The sequence below is a fragment of the Labeo rohita genome, chromosome 15 (genome assembly GCF_022985175.1).
Source record: "Labeo rohita strain BAU-BD-2019 chromosome 15, IGBB_LRoh.1.0, whole genome shotgun sequence".
Lineage (NCBI taxonomy): Eukaryota > Metazoa > Chordata > Actinopteri > Cypriniformes > Cyprinidae > Labeo > Labeo rohita.
The window spans coordinates 11,145,072-11,159,221 of NC_066883.1; the positions used below are offsets into that span (position 1 = coordinate 11,145,072).

Sequence of the window (14,150 nt, forward strand, 5' to 3'; positions counted from 1 at the left end):
GTGTGCATTTTCATTTAATTTTGATTAACCTGCAATTAAGTGTCCAAAAGCATTACATTTAGTTTCACTTAAGTATTAAGTACATTATTTTAAACTGTTTCCATACTTTTAAGTGACTTCACCTGTGCCCTGATCTTTATTATAAACTAAGAGGGGGAGTAAGTTAATACAACTGATAATACAATTATCACAAACAAACAAACTAAAAAACAACGAAAAGTCATGTTTTTCCTGTTACTGTTCTGTTCTGCCATGTACTATTGCAAAAAAAAAAAAAACACATTACCTTTAATGCCCTTGTAGGATATTTGATCATTTTAAATGTTTCATAATTCATAATTCGTAACATTTCATAATTCATAAAAAAGATATATCTAACACTAACAGCCTGATTAACATTAAGGCCAAAATGTTGATAAACAGATAATTTTAATCACAAACACAAGATGAATCAAAGAAGCAATGATTCCTCTTTGTCTTTTACCACAACATATCAATGAGATAAAAACATATTTTACCAGAACATATATTGTACTCTATATTTCTAGCATACATGAATGTAAAAATGAGCAAGCTTTGAAACAAAAAGGCAATATATAGATATTAACCATGAATAATACTGCAGTTCACAATGGATATGTAAACACTCCACCATAATGATGAATATATCTTTTAATAACACTTTACAAGAAGTCTGTATATATAATGTGTAATATTATTTTTTAACACACAGTGTAATTGTATATATTTCACTGGTCAAATATTTTTAGATAACAATTACTAAACTATATTTCACCACTGTGTGTAACAACATACCAATACAACTCGTTTACTATAAAACTTTTTTTTAAAGTATTTAATTTTTTTTATTTAATTTATATCTTAAAAGGAGAAGCCCATTTCCAAAACAAAGATGTACATATAATGTACTCACCCACTTGTCATCCAAGATCATGTCTTTCTTTCTTCAGGTGTAAAGAAATTATATTTTTTTGAGGAAAACATTTCAGCATTTTTCTCCATATAATGGACAGGTATGGTGCCCTGATTTTGAACTTCCAAAATGCAGTTTAAATGCGGCTTCAAACGATCCTAAATGCGGTTGTAAATGTTCCCGAGGAAGAAGGGTCTTATCTAGTGTAATGATGGGTTATTTTTATAAAAATAATACAACTTATATAATTATTAATGTCAAACGCTCGTCTTGTCTTACTTTGCCTGGATTGTTTTTTTCCGGTTCATGACAGGGGGTAGAGTATGTCGAAAAACTCCCATCTCATGTTCTCCCTCAACTTCAAAATTGTCCTGTATCACTGTTTTACCTTTTTTGTTAAGGGTGTTTGATCTTTTTTGCATGTTCACTTTGCAAAGACTGTGTCAGTACTTCTGCAGCGATGTAGGATGATTTTGAAATGATTTTTGAAGTTGAGGGAGAAAATACGATTGGAGTTTTTCAACATACCCTAACTGTCTTGAGGCAGAATACACAGAGTTCAGGGAGAGTAAGGCAAGACGAGCATTTAACATTAAAAAGTATTTAAATTGTATTATTAAGACCCTTCTTTTTAGGCTGGGATTGTTTACAACAGCATTTGGGATCGTTTGAAGCCGCATTTAAACTGCATTTTGGAAGTTCAAAATCGGGGGACCATACCAGTCCATGAAATGTTTTCCTCAAAAAACAATTTCTTTACGACTGAAGAAAGAAATACATTAACTTCTTGGATGACAAGGGCGTAAGTAAATTATATGTGAATCTTTGTTTTGGAAGTGGACTTCTCCTTTAAGTGTAACTAAATATTATATTAATCAATTAAACATTTTAAATGCCAGCTTTATTTTTAATGTGTTATAGTATTTATAAGGTGTTTTATAGGTAATAATAATACTAATACTTTATATATGCAGACTTCAATTAAAGCATCTGTTTTATATCTAAACCAAAGCTAACTTTTACAATAGCAATTTTTACAGAGAAAGAAAGAAAGAAAGAAAGAAAAGAAAAAAAAGAAAAGAAAAGAAAAGAAAAGAAAAGAAAAGAAAAGAAAAGAAAAAAACAAGCACACTTGTAAAATTCACAACAGTGGTCATAAAAAAAAAAATAATAATAATTGGTCCATTTGAGTTAAACACTCTATTTTTTTATTATTTTTTTTGAAGTAAAGCAGAGGAAGTACTCCAAAAAGTCATGTCTCTTTGAAAAGTGCATGCTCATTTTAATCACACAAACGTCCATATGAGCATTGCAAGTCTTTAATGAGTTGGAGTTGAGTTAATGGAGGAAAGCCATCATGCCGTGGGCTTCAGTGAGTCTAAGGCATCCGTCCTGCTGTGGTTCAGCCTGTAGTTGAGGTTGGTTCTTCTAGTACGGGTATTGCTTTTGTTTCTTCCCTGCGAAACAGGCGAGCCAAGTGCACAGCAACATGGCTGAGGTGGCTCCAGCCCCAGTGCAGTAGTATGCCCAGCCAATCTGACAAGAGCCTAAAGAAGAGTCAGACAGAAAGAGAATGAACAGACAGAATGAACTTCTGAAAGCAACTTCTGAAATCTTCAAATGTCAAAGAATGAAAGGATCATATGTGTGATGGATGAAGTTTATGAAGAAATTGTATGATGACAGATAATTTGATACAGAGCTTATGAAAGATACAGAAACAAGCTGTGAAATTTGGCACACCAATAAGGAACATTCCGAACAGTGGTGTTTAGTCTATATAAAATATGAATGTTTTGAATACCCAAGTAATCCCAAGAATGAGTTCGGAGTGGTTAATTTCTAATTATACTATCATTATACTATAAATTCCCATGTCATTTGAGGTGGAACACATAGCTTACTTAATAAAATGTAAGGAATGCATTTGTAACTGTCCATAAAATATTTATTAGCCAAACAACAATCATTTTCTGCAAATCTGTGCCACTTATGGAGGGATTAGGGTGAGCGGATCCACAACAGCTTTACACTCTATTGTTATTAATCGTCATTATTTTTCACATTCTCATTGGTTTGTTGGCATGTGGGTGATTTCATGTGAATGAAAAGCTGTCAATGAATTGCTCACCCAAGGAAAAAATTTTTTTAGTCTACTAAATATGAAGAGTTCAGATGCAAAACCAGCTAAAAGCCATCTTGGTCAAAAATGAGATAATGATACTAAGTGAATGCTCCTGACACATATTATACATCCATCAAATAATTTTACTTCAAACTCACCAAATTCCAGCCTCAGCCCAATCAGAAGTGCCAGTACTTACATAGGAACCTATACAAAGTAGCCAGAAAGAAATGCTCATTTTAAAGAAAAATGTCAGATGGATTTAGCTGGTTTTGCATCTGAACTCTTCATATATTCTACTAATAGCTATATAGTCCAAAATAAATAAAAGCATACCTACATACATAAATACATTTTTAAAAAGTCACTGATTGTATTTATACAGGTTGAAACAGTTCTGCCGGCCAGATCTGATTAGTTTTCATAGGTATTTGTACATAAAATTCATGCATACAATTTTTGGTTACACTTTTAAGGTGTTCTTTTTACAGTGCAATTATACATTTAAGTACTGAGTAATATTAATTAACTACATGTACTTACCATATGGTTAGGGTTAGGATTAGGGTTTGGTTTATGGTTACCTGCATGTAATTATGCACAAATACTTGTTATTATAATAGTAAGTACATGGAACATGTATAACAGACACTGTAACATAAAGTGTTACAATTTTTGTATGTTGTATGTTTGTATGATATATGCCTATTGTTGAAATGTCCAATATGGAGGTATCAACTTATAAAGAACAAAATCACTAATGCATTCAGTTTTAGAAACATAAAATGCATTATATATATATATATATATATATATATAAATATATATATTAACATTTTTGGTAACACTTTACAATAAAGTTCATTAGTTAACTTTAGTTAACTATATTTAACTGTACTGTTACATTTCACACTTTACATGTTACCCTCAAGAGATATTATCAGGAAAAATGGTGTTAGCTTTCACTGTTATGCTGATGATACTCATCTCTAAATTTCTTTGCGGCCTGACGAAACATACCAATTTGAATGCAGAATGCATAGTTGACATAAAAAACTGGATGACTAGTTATTTTCGTACAGCTAAATTCTAAAAAAAAAAAATAAGTCATCATACCTAAAACCTCTGCATGTAATAACCTAGAACACTGTCTAACACTTGATGACTACACTGTCAGTTCTTTGTCATCAGTTAGGAACGTAATTGTGCTATGTGACAGAAATCTTTCATTTGATAGAAACATTTAAGCATTTGTAAATAAACTTTTTTTTTTCATCGCAAAAATATATCTAAATTACAACCTGCGCTCTCAATGTCAAATACAGAAACATTAATTCAAGCGTTCATGACCTCAAAGTTAGATTACTGTAATGCTTCATTGGGTGGTTGCTCTGCACAATTAATTAACAAACTCCAGGTGGTCCAAAATGGAGCAGCAAGAGTTCTTACTAGAACCAGGAAGCATGACCATATTAGCCCGGTTCTGTCAACACTGCACTGGCTCCCTGTGGATCCTTTTCACAAGCCTGTGATGACGCGTTTTAACGGTCATCATCATCATAAATCCTTTAAACTTTTTTATATTTTGATTTTTAAAAATATGTATGTGCATTTACAACACTATATTTTGTATTATACCACCTTTTCATCACGTTACTAAAAAACTAGTTAACGCTATGCGCTTTCTAATGCCGTGTCTATGGGAGGGGTGGTAAATTTGACATTGTTCTCTCTTCTGACTGCCGATATCAGTCTCTCTCAATTTTTGTGAAAACACTATCGTGTAGTTTTTCTTTTGTTATTTGAGCCAACGGGAATGCAAAAAATATATTTGTGGTACTCTCCCATTCACTGCTATCGGATTTTACCCAACTATGACGACTTCCGCTATGAGAAACCCGGAAATTTGAGAAAGGTCCATTAAACATTGTATAGATTTTAAAATCTTAATAATTACTTATAAAGCCCTAAATGGTTTAGCACCTCATTATTTGAGCGAGCACGTATCGTATTATAGTCCTTCACGACCGCTGTGTTCTTAAAAAATCAACTGCGGGCAGCAGATCCTTTTCCTATTTAGCACCTAAACTCTGGAATAATCTACCTAACATTGTTCAGGAGGCAAACACAATCTGTCAGTTTAAATCTAGATTAAAAACCCATCTCTTTAACCTGGTTTACACATAACACATTAACACATTTAAATTATCCAAATCCATTAAAGGCGTGTTAGGCTGCATTAATTAAGTCAACCAGAACCGGGAACACTTCCCATAACACCCAATGTACTTGTTACATTGTCAAAAGAATGGCATCTACGCTAATATTAGTCTGTTTCGTTCTTATTCCAAGGCCACCGTAGCCACCCGGATCCAACTGTATCCAGATCATATGGTCACTGCAGTCACCCAGTTTCAGTCAGTTTCTAGCCTAGATGGTGGATCAGGACCTAGAGATGACCTCTACAGCCCTGAATGTCAGCAAAGACCTTGTCACCTAGATGGCCATCGACACAGGACCATGGGAACCAGATGAGTACTTTGCACAATCTGACTTTGCTGCAGGAATAAACTGCTGGTGTCATCTGGCCAGAGGAGAATTGGCCCCCCAACTGAGCCTGGCTTTTCCCAAGGCTTTTCTCCATTTCTGTCACTAATAGAGTTTTGGTTCCTTGCCAACACATAGGCACGGGTCAGGGAAGGAAGCAAACAAACAAGAAAGTAGGAAAGAGTCCAGGGTCAAAAAACACAGGCAGGGCAAAACTAGGAAACTAGAAAAACTAGAAAACTAGGAAAACAAGGAACACACAGAACTAGGAAAACATGGAAACTAGGAACAAGGAATAGCTATGTAATAATCAGCTCTCTAACACACAAGGAAGGAACCAATCAGAACAAGACACATACAACCAAGGAACCAATCAGAACATGACACATGCAACCTAAGAACCAATCAGAACATAACACACAGACACGGGTAGCACAGGACATGATCACAGGAGGGGCAGGGAACACATGGGAAATGGTGTCCAGAAAACAATGGCAAGAGTCCAGGGTGGAATTCATTGGCACTCCAGCTGACGATCATAACATAGCCCACTCCTTAAGGAGCAGCTTCCAGATGCTTCTAAATGAGAACAGACATGAGTCCAGGAGGGAGGTGAAGCAGAAGCAGAACGTGAGAGAAGGAGGGCCAGGTCCCTATGCAGGAGGAGGACCTGGGGACTGAGCTAGAGTGAGGTGAAGCAGAGAGCCAGGGCGGAGCTGAAGAGCACTAGGATGGAGTCGACAGAGGAGGCAGCCAGGGTGGAGCTGAAGAGCACCAGGGAGGACCAGGTAGAACTGAAGACCACCAGAGCAAAGCTGAAGAGGACTAACGGGGAGCTAAAGACCACCACAGCTGAGCAGATGGGTCCAGCAGAACAGATATCCACCAACATAGAGCTAACGAGGCAGGACTGGAACAGAGAGCACAGAGAGGTTAACAGCAGCCTCTGCAACTACAACAGGACATTCAAAGAGTTCATAGACTGCCTCCATGGCCATGACAGGACACTCAGACAGTTCATAGTCAGTTTCCTTGACCGTAACAGGACAGGTTGAAAGTTTAAAAGTAGATGCCAATGACCCGGGAGGTTCTGCAGCAAAAGCTGTCAACTCAGGAGGAGCTGGAGCGGATGCCATGTAATTTTTTTTTAAAGAAAATAACCGATCGTTTTGCTAGATAAGACCCTCCTCGGCTGTGATCGTTTAGAGCCCTTTGAAGCTGCACTGAAACTGCATTTTGGAAGTTCAAACTTATGGGCACCATTGAAGTCCACTATATGGAGAGAAATCCTAAAATGTTTTCCTCAAAAAACATAATTTCTTTACACCTCAAGAAAAACAGACATGAACATCTTGGATTGACAAGGGGGTGAGTAAATTATCTGTAAATTTTTGTTCTGGAAGTAAACTTTCTCTAAAGAGGTTATCGGATGCCCATTTTCCACAAGTTTATATGATTCTTTAGGGTCTTAATGAAAAGTCTATAATATACTTTGGTTAAAAATTCTCAATGGCAGTGTAAAACAACACCCTTTTTACCTTGTCAAAATGAGCTCTGCAAAAATCAACTCATTCTGATGGTTTGTTCCTTTAAATCCAAATGAGCTCTGCTCGCCCCGCCCCTCTCTTCTCTCCGTGGAGTGACGAGCCTGTTTATTTTAGCCGCATATAGCCGCGTTTAAACTTGCTAACTAGCACATTATTAGGAAAGGTGATTGCAGAGATTCATAAAAAAAACATTATACTCACTTCTGCTGTAAGTGAAGCTGGATCATGAATGATTTGCATGAACATAGACACATTTATGTAAATCGGGAGGCGCATTCCCTTCACAAACAAACGTAATCTACTGCATCTTCAGCGGCTCAGATGTTGGGAGTAAATGGTGACCACTATGTTCATTAATAAATACAGCAACACAACCCCTCAATCGGAGATATTCTTGTCTAACTTACAGCCCTGCTCCAGTTGCGAAACAATGGAGGTCGGACTGTTACAGCTGATTTAGGGCAGCTCTGATGGTAAGACGCTCATGTCAGTCAACTATCAAGCATCTGAGAATGGCTCGATTTGAAAAAGGCAATATTATCTTTACAGATTAATTAAAAACCACTGCACAGGTTTTTATCATTATAGGGTAGATGTGTACATACACAGCCAACACACATTCATGTTCAAACATGTAAAAGTGAACTTTGCATCCGATGACTCCTTTAAACAAAATCTCATCATACGGTACGATCATAGCGGTACTTGATATGACAACTCACAGAACCGGTAAACATATTCCTCAACAGATGTAGTAGTTTGGGTTGCTAGATAAAGCCGCTGGATCCGGGTAGGGTTGATTATTCTGCAACGTGTGTGTCGTGAGACAACGAAGTTGGGAATCCAAATCCAAGGCTTTATTTACAACGACAAGAAGACACATGCCACCTAGGAACCAACCAGAACATAACACACAGACAAGGATAGCACATGACATGATCACAGGAGGGGCAAGGAACACATGGTAAATGAAGTCCAGAAAACAATGGCAAGAGTCCGTGGGTGGAGTGCCCTCTAATGGAGTTCATGGGCACTTCAGCTGAAAATCGTGACATGTTGTAATACCTTAAGCTTTAATCTTATTTAATGTTCCTAGAAAAATACAAAACAATCAATGACACCATGTGACACAAAGGTGACAAAAAAATAAATAAAGAAATAAAGAAAAAAACTTCACTTTTAGCACCAAAATATAAAGTTGTTAGCATTCATGCCAACGTCAAATGAATATTATAGCTTCTAAAATCATAAAGTACATTTATACATTTGTATATTTAGTACAAATGAAGCTACGAATTAAAGGCAGAGAAACAGTGGCATCATAATGATGACTGATTACTTAATAGAGAATCACAAAATTGGTGTGTGCCATGTGCTGTTAAGTTCAAGGGTGTTCATGCTAAACATACCGGGTATAAGACTGATGGGAATTAAGACTCATGCTGCTTAGTTGATCAGCAGGCTATTCAAATTACAAAATGAACAGAAATGATGAGGCTTTAAAACTTATAAGAAAGACAGAAAGAAAGACAAACCTTGAGGCATTTAATTAAGGACTGTTATATGTTCCCTACAGGTATATCAAAGGAACAAAACCCCTTGATATCTCATTTAAAGAAACACTCATACATTGAGAGACAAAAATTGTGTGTGACATTTGTTTGCTTCATTATTACAGCAAACATTTCAAACGTGGTTGCATTTGCCCTTAGCTTTCAAATTATGTGACCTTTAAAGGGGTCATGAACTGCTCTTTTTATTATTTTGTACTGTTCTCTGAGGACCACTTTTTTTTTTACATTAAAAAACATTATAATTTAAAAGTAATTGTCAAGAATCCTGTCCGTGACCTTCCATCCACTAGCCACCAGATGTCGCCCTCTCATTACTCTCACACTATACAGACTGTTGCATGTTACCTCGAATTACATTTCCCATCATCCATTGAACTGATTACACACACAGCTGCAACCAATCAAACACACTTTATAAGTCATGGACATCTTTTGATTGCTGGGTATTGTTGCATTTATCTCTCTGTCAGTGATAGCACTTTACGAAGCCAGTTTCCTGTCCTAGTATCCTGTTACTAGTTCTAGTTTAGTCTTGTCTTTGTTTTTTGTTTGGATCTTGATCACCTGCCTGTCTTGGATTTCTCTCTCGTCTTGTTGTTTGGACCCTGTTTGCTCCTGGTCTGGATTTATCGCCTATCCGTTGGACACCCGTTTTCCTCGCCCCCTGTATTACGTTCACCGTTGTTTGACCCACGCATGTCTCTGGATTACTCTTTTGTCTTGCCTGAACTATACCTGTTGTTGTTATCAACCTATGCCTGTTTTATGACCACGCTTTTAAATAAAGCTTTGCTTTCCAGTGTGAGGGATGCACCATTGGTGTCAGCACGTGCAGCTGGTATACCTAAACCAGCGCTCTCAGACCCTTCTGGGATTGCTTTCTGGTGTGTATTGGCTGCGTTCACTACTGCTGAAGTTCCAGAGCCTTCTTTTTTTTAAAAGTATGCTAAAATGTAATGTTTTTTTTAAAAGTATGCTAAAGTGTAATGTTTTGATTTTTATTTATTTTATTTGATTTATTTGATTATTTTTAAAGAGATCTTATTAAGCAAGTGTTTAATTAATTAAACTGTTGGACATAACACATTAATTGTTCATTGCTGTCACTGCATAATTAATGTAGATGTTTAAAGATGTATGTGAACTTTAGAGTGTAGGTGACATGAGGATGTACCAAGTTCAAACTGATCTGAGCTGTTGCTGCATGTCTGCCGGACCTCCTCACTATCCCACCCGAGAGGATACAGAGCACATCCTGAACCAATGAGCAGACCTGCAGAAATAGAAATGGAACAAGACATGAATAACATTACTCATGTATAATGGACTGAACACATGCAGAAAATTTAAGTAGTGTTTCATAAGAATAAGATTTGCTAAATCCCAACCATAAGTATTTGTACTATAGACATGAATGATATGTCAAATCAAGTGGCCTGTGCTATTACTTTTCTAAGTGATCAGACTTAAAGAAATACTACTGAGGAATATGGTCATCAACCACCTTCAGAGTCAACTTTCAAAGAACTGTCTGCAGCCCGCAAGTGTTAAGCCCACGACTGCTAAAGGGAGAGCCCTGTCTACCACACACCTCTACACTTATAAATGGAAAATCTTCGAGAGCTGGCATTCGACCGAGTTGTTTCCCAAATTCAACTTTTTCATTATTTTGTTCTTCTTACAGGAGTGCTTACATGGTGACTGTGTACCTTCTACACTCCAAGTGTTCACTGTTGTGATATCGGACTTTCATAGCAAGGTTGACAGGCACTCAGTGGACAGGAATGGTCTGTTAATCAAATTTCTACGTGGTACGAAATGGCTAAGCCATCCTTCCCCATCTACAGTCCCCACTAAGGTCTTTAGCATGTCCTCCTTTCGAGATGTTTACAGAACATGAATTGCCTTATTGGGGTTAAGCCCACTCCACAAGACATATGGTGTAATCATGGGCATAAACGAGAGAGATGTATGTTTAGCCACAGGATGGACTTCTCCAAACAGCTTTATAGCTTTGCTATAATCTTTATAGCTATATAGCAAAGCTTTATAGCTTTGCTATAGTCAGGTTCCTGACTTTATAGCTTTGTTATATTTATCTATAATCTGGATGCAGTTTGTCGTTAGCTTTTCGTTATCCCGTTGGTACAGCAAACTAGTCTTATGTTAAATGCATAATTACCCGCTTTGTTATCATTCTGTACTTCTGTTACTTCATTAACAATTACTTCACTAGCTTCTTTTGAGTCACTCTGAATGGATCACTGAATCTTTGAATTGTTGAATCAAGAATAGCTACAATCGGATCAATACAATTTGCAATTTGTGAACTGTTTCAAAAGGTTAATTAAAAAGAATTAAGTCTTTCACAAATTGGAGAGTCTCAGAAGAGGAGGGTGATTTCTTCAGTTCAAAATAAAGAGAAACAATGTGTTTTGATGTAAATTAATTTTATTGTAATTTAATGGCAAGCTAATGAACCACAAAGTAGTACTGTACAAAGTACTGTAAGTACTGTAAAAAAATTATACATATAAAACATTGCTAAATTCACAATGTTAATACATATAGAAATGTCACAGTCTGCGAAAAGGGTCCATAAATATTCTAATTAATATTATAATATTACAGAAGCTGCCTTTAATTAAAATATTAGGTCATCCTAAAGGTATCTTAGAACTTAAAATGGACCAATATCAGTTGAATCCTTGCTAAAACTAGCGGTCTGAGGCCAGACTCCCAGTGCCACAGGAAGATAGTGTGCCTTTTCTCCAGATTTCCATGAGCTGGGTTCCTGACTGAAACTCCCATCTGATTCCAGTGTCTATCTTCAGATAGATACTGGCCCACAGGTCCTTGGCTAAGGGTTTTTTCTATCACATTAGCTTAATCTGTTCCAATTTTTCCCTCATCAGTTTTAGTGGGACCAGAGAGAGAAAGGGATAGGTACTTTGAGGAGCGATGATTAAAAATGCACAGACTTACTGCGGTGGGCTAAGATAACAGACAGGAATCAGGCTAATCTATACACTGCTGTACACAGTTTGAGCAAGGTGGGAGACATTCTTACACACACACGCTCACATGCAAACAGACGTTGAGATATTAATCAGAACTTGAGAGAGGCAATCATAAAGGCCGTCTAAAATATATTAAGATATCATCACAATGCACATTTACATTTGGTAGTGTGAATCATAAATGTCTTAATGATACCAATGTTTCTTAAGGGCAAGCTCTAAATGAAACTATTTCACACCATCAAAAACTGTATCTAGTCACAAGATGAAAGCTTCTTATATTTTATGTCAAAGAAACAGGCAGATCTAACTGTTTTTTATTAACACAACAATAATCTATACAGAACTAAAATTCAATGAAAACTAAAACAGAATTGAACATTGAGCAGCCATAAATTAAGAATTCCTTCCCCAGATTTAAGTGTGGGTATATTTTATTAAGAAGTTCCCTCATTTCAGTCATTAATTTGTGGTCTTGCATACATAATATTTAAATATGTAAATATATTTTAATATGTAAGTAAAATTCTATGTATGTTCTCTTATTGATATATACCATTTCTGTTACGTCAAATGATTTCACCTGTTAGGTTAAATCAAGTAATATTAAAATCTAAAAATAACAGTTCAGTTTTGTTGAACACATGCCAGGCAGAGCAAACACAAACCTTCATCAGACTTCAGCATCCAATATACAGCATTGTAGCCAAAGTGCACAAAAAAAGCAGTAAACCTCATAGTGGCAGTGAGAACTCTTTTTATAGTTTGTTTTGTGCATAATGAAGGTCGTGTAGCTTAGTAATGTGAAATGCTGGCAATGGTGGAATCAATCAATTGTGGAGTATGACCGACTTTTACTTAAGATCGCAAGATTGTTATCTCTTACTCAGAAACTGTTTAAATAATATTCTATTTTGTGCCCTAAGTATTTGTTGCATTTTTTTACCTTTGAACTTTTAAACTATTGATCAACATTGTACTAAATTTGAGGAAATATATTGTGCTATTGCCTTGCATTCATTTTGATGGTGTTTAGCATTTTTGCATTTTAAATTTGAATCTTAATACAGTGCTGATATTTGATGCTGTTTGATACTGAATGTTGATATTTGCATTTCAGTAGCTACATTAACTGTTTATAATTTACAGCACTTTATGTGTTGTAAATTCATGACAGCAATGACACAGTAATTGGTATTTGAAAAGCCTTTATTTACAGTGTATTTTTTATTTGTTTTATTTGGTTTTTCACCTTTCGCCTTTAATGGTGAAATAAAAGTGAAATCCAGTTAAAGGTTGATGTGTTAATCCATTTTGAGCTGGGAATCTGCACAAAACTAATAGCTTGACAATTTCAATGTAAATGTCATTTATTTCCTTAAGTTATGTGGCTATACATTAGGGAGAGCATATGAACACGTCCTGCTTTATGAACAAATGGTGAAACCAAACTGCTAACTAATACGAATCACTAACTCTCTATTGAGAACTATTTGATTCCCAGGGAACACAGGAAATGATCAGATGTATACTTTAAATACAAGTTGTTCTGGACTCAGAACACATTAGTAACCACCAAAAGCAACCAGGGCTGTTAATCTTTAGGTAAGCAGCGAATCGATTCGATTCATGATTCATAGGTTTTTGATTCGATTTTGATTCGAAAAATCAAGAATGATTTTTGCAAATTCAGAACGATTAGATTCGAGACGATTCACAATAAAATTAGATGTGATTTGATTAACAATTTGATTCTGGATTCTTTAAGTGTATTCAAAGGATTATTTAGAAGCTTCCCCTAAATTCTTTATATGCTTAGTCAGGGGCAAATTACACTGCAGCCTTTATGGAGTCAGAGAGTAAAGGGCAAAAAAAACAACAAACAATTTTGTCTACTGTTAGATGTTAGTTTAATGGTGCTATGGTATGACATATAGCATATGTAGAAATTTAACCTTGTGAAAAGTAATATATTTAAAATACATTTATTTCAAACTAAGTATAGTTCAAATCTCACATTTACTGATATATCCCTCGAGACTTATTGATATAAAAATTATAACGAAACTACTATTTGGAGCACTACTTCATTTCTTAATATTAAGCCTAAAATGTGTTTTAATGTCACTATTGCTGAGGATTGTATGATCTTTGAATAATAAAGTCTTTAAATTATATTTAAAGTGTACCTGAAATATACTTGCAATAGTTCTACTTTAGCACAATCAAATACACTTCAGTTTATTTTTTTTTTTGGACTTTGACACTTCCAATTTTGCACACTTTATTCCAGTTTAGTATAGGCTACTAAAAGCACAATGTGCATGGTATTTTTATTAAGAACATAACATTTATTTGTAGTATACTTCGCATAAAATACATTTATTTAAAATTCATTTTAAT

The 14,150-nt window shown here is 35.6% G+C and overlaps 1 protein-coding gene across 5 annotated transcripts in view; it reads right to left on the bottom strand.

The window, feature by feature from the left end:
• Window positions 1–2,297: 2,297 nt before the first annotated feature.
• Window positions 2,298–14,150, bottom strand: part of LOC127177240 (LHFPL tetraspan subfamily member 6 protein) — a 97,803-nt gene continuing 85,950 nt past the window's right edge. The window contains exons 2-5 of one of the 5 annotated variants that reach the window (XM_051129401.1): window positions 9,902–10,000; window positions 3,603–3,643; window positions 3,218–3,266; window positions 2,298–2,481 (exon numbers count right to left, since the gene is read on the bottom strand). In XM_051129401.1, coding sequence (XP_050985358.1) covers window positions 3,255–3,266; window positions 3,603–3,643; window positions 9,902–10,000 — 152 coding nt within the window. In that variant the 3' untranslated portion in view covers window positions 2,298–2,481; window positions 3,218–3,254. Of the gene's footprint in view, window positions 3,267–3,602; window positions 3,644–7,875; window positions 8,042–9,901; window positions 10,001–14,150 lie in introns of all 5 variants that reach the window. The other 4 variants (XM_051129399.1, XM_051129397.1, XM_051129398.1 and 1 more) reach the window with 4 other exon arrangements.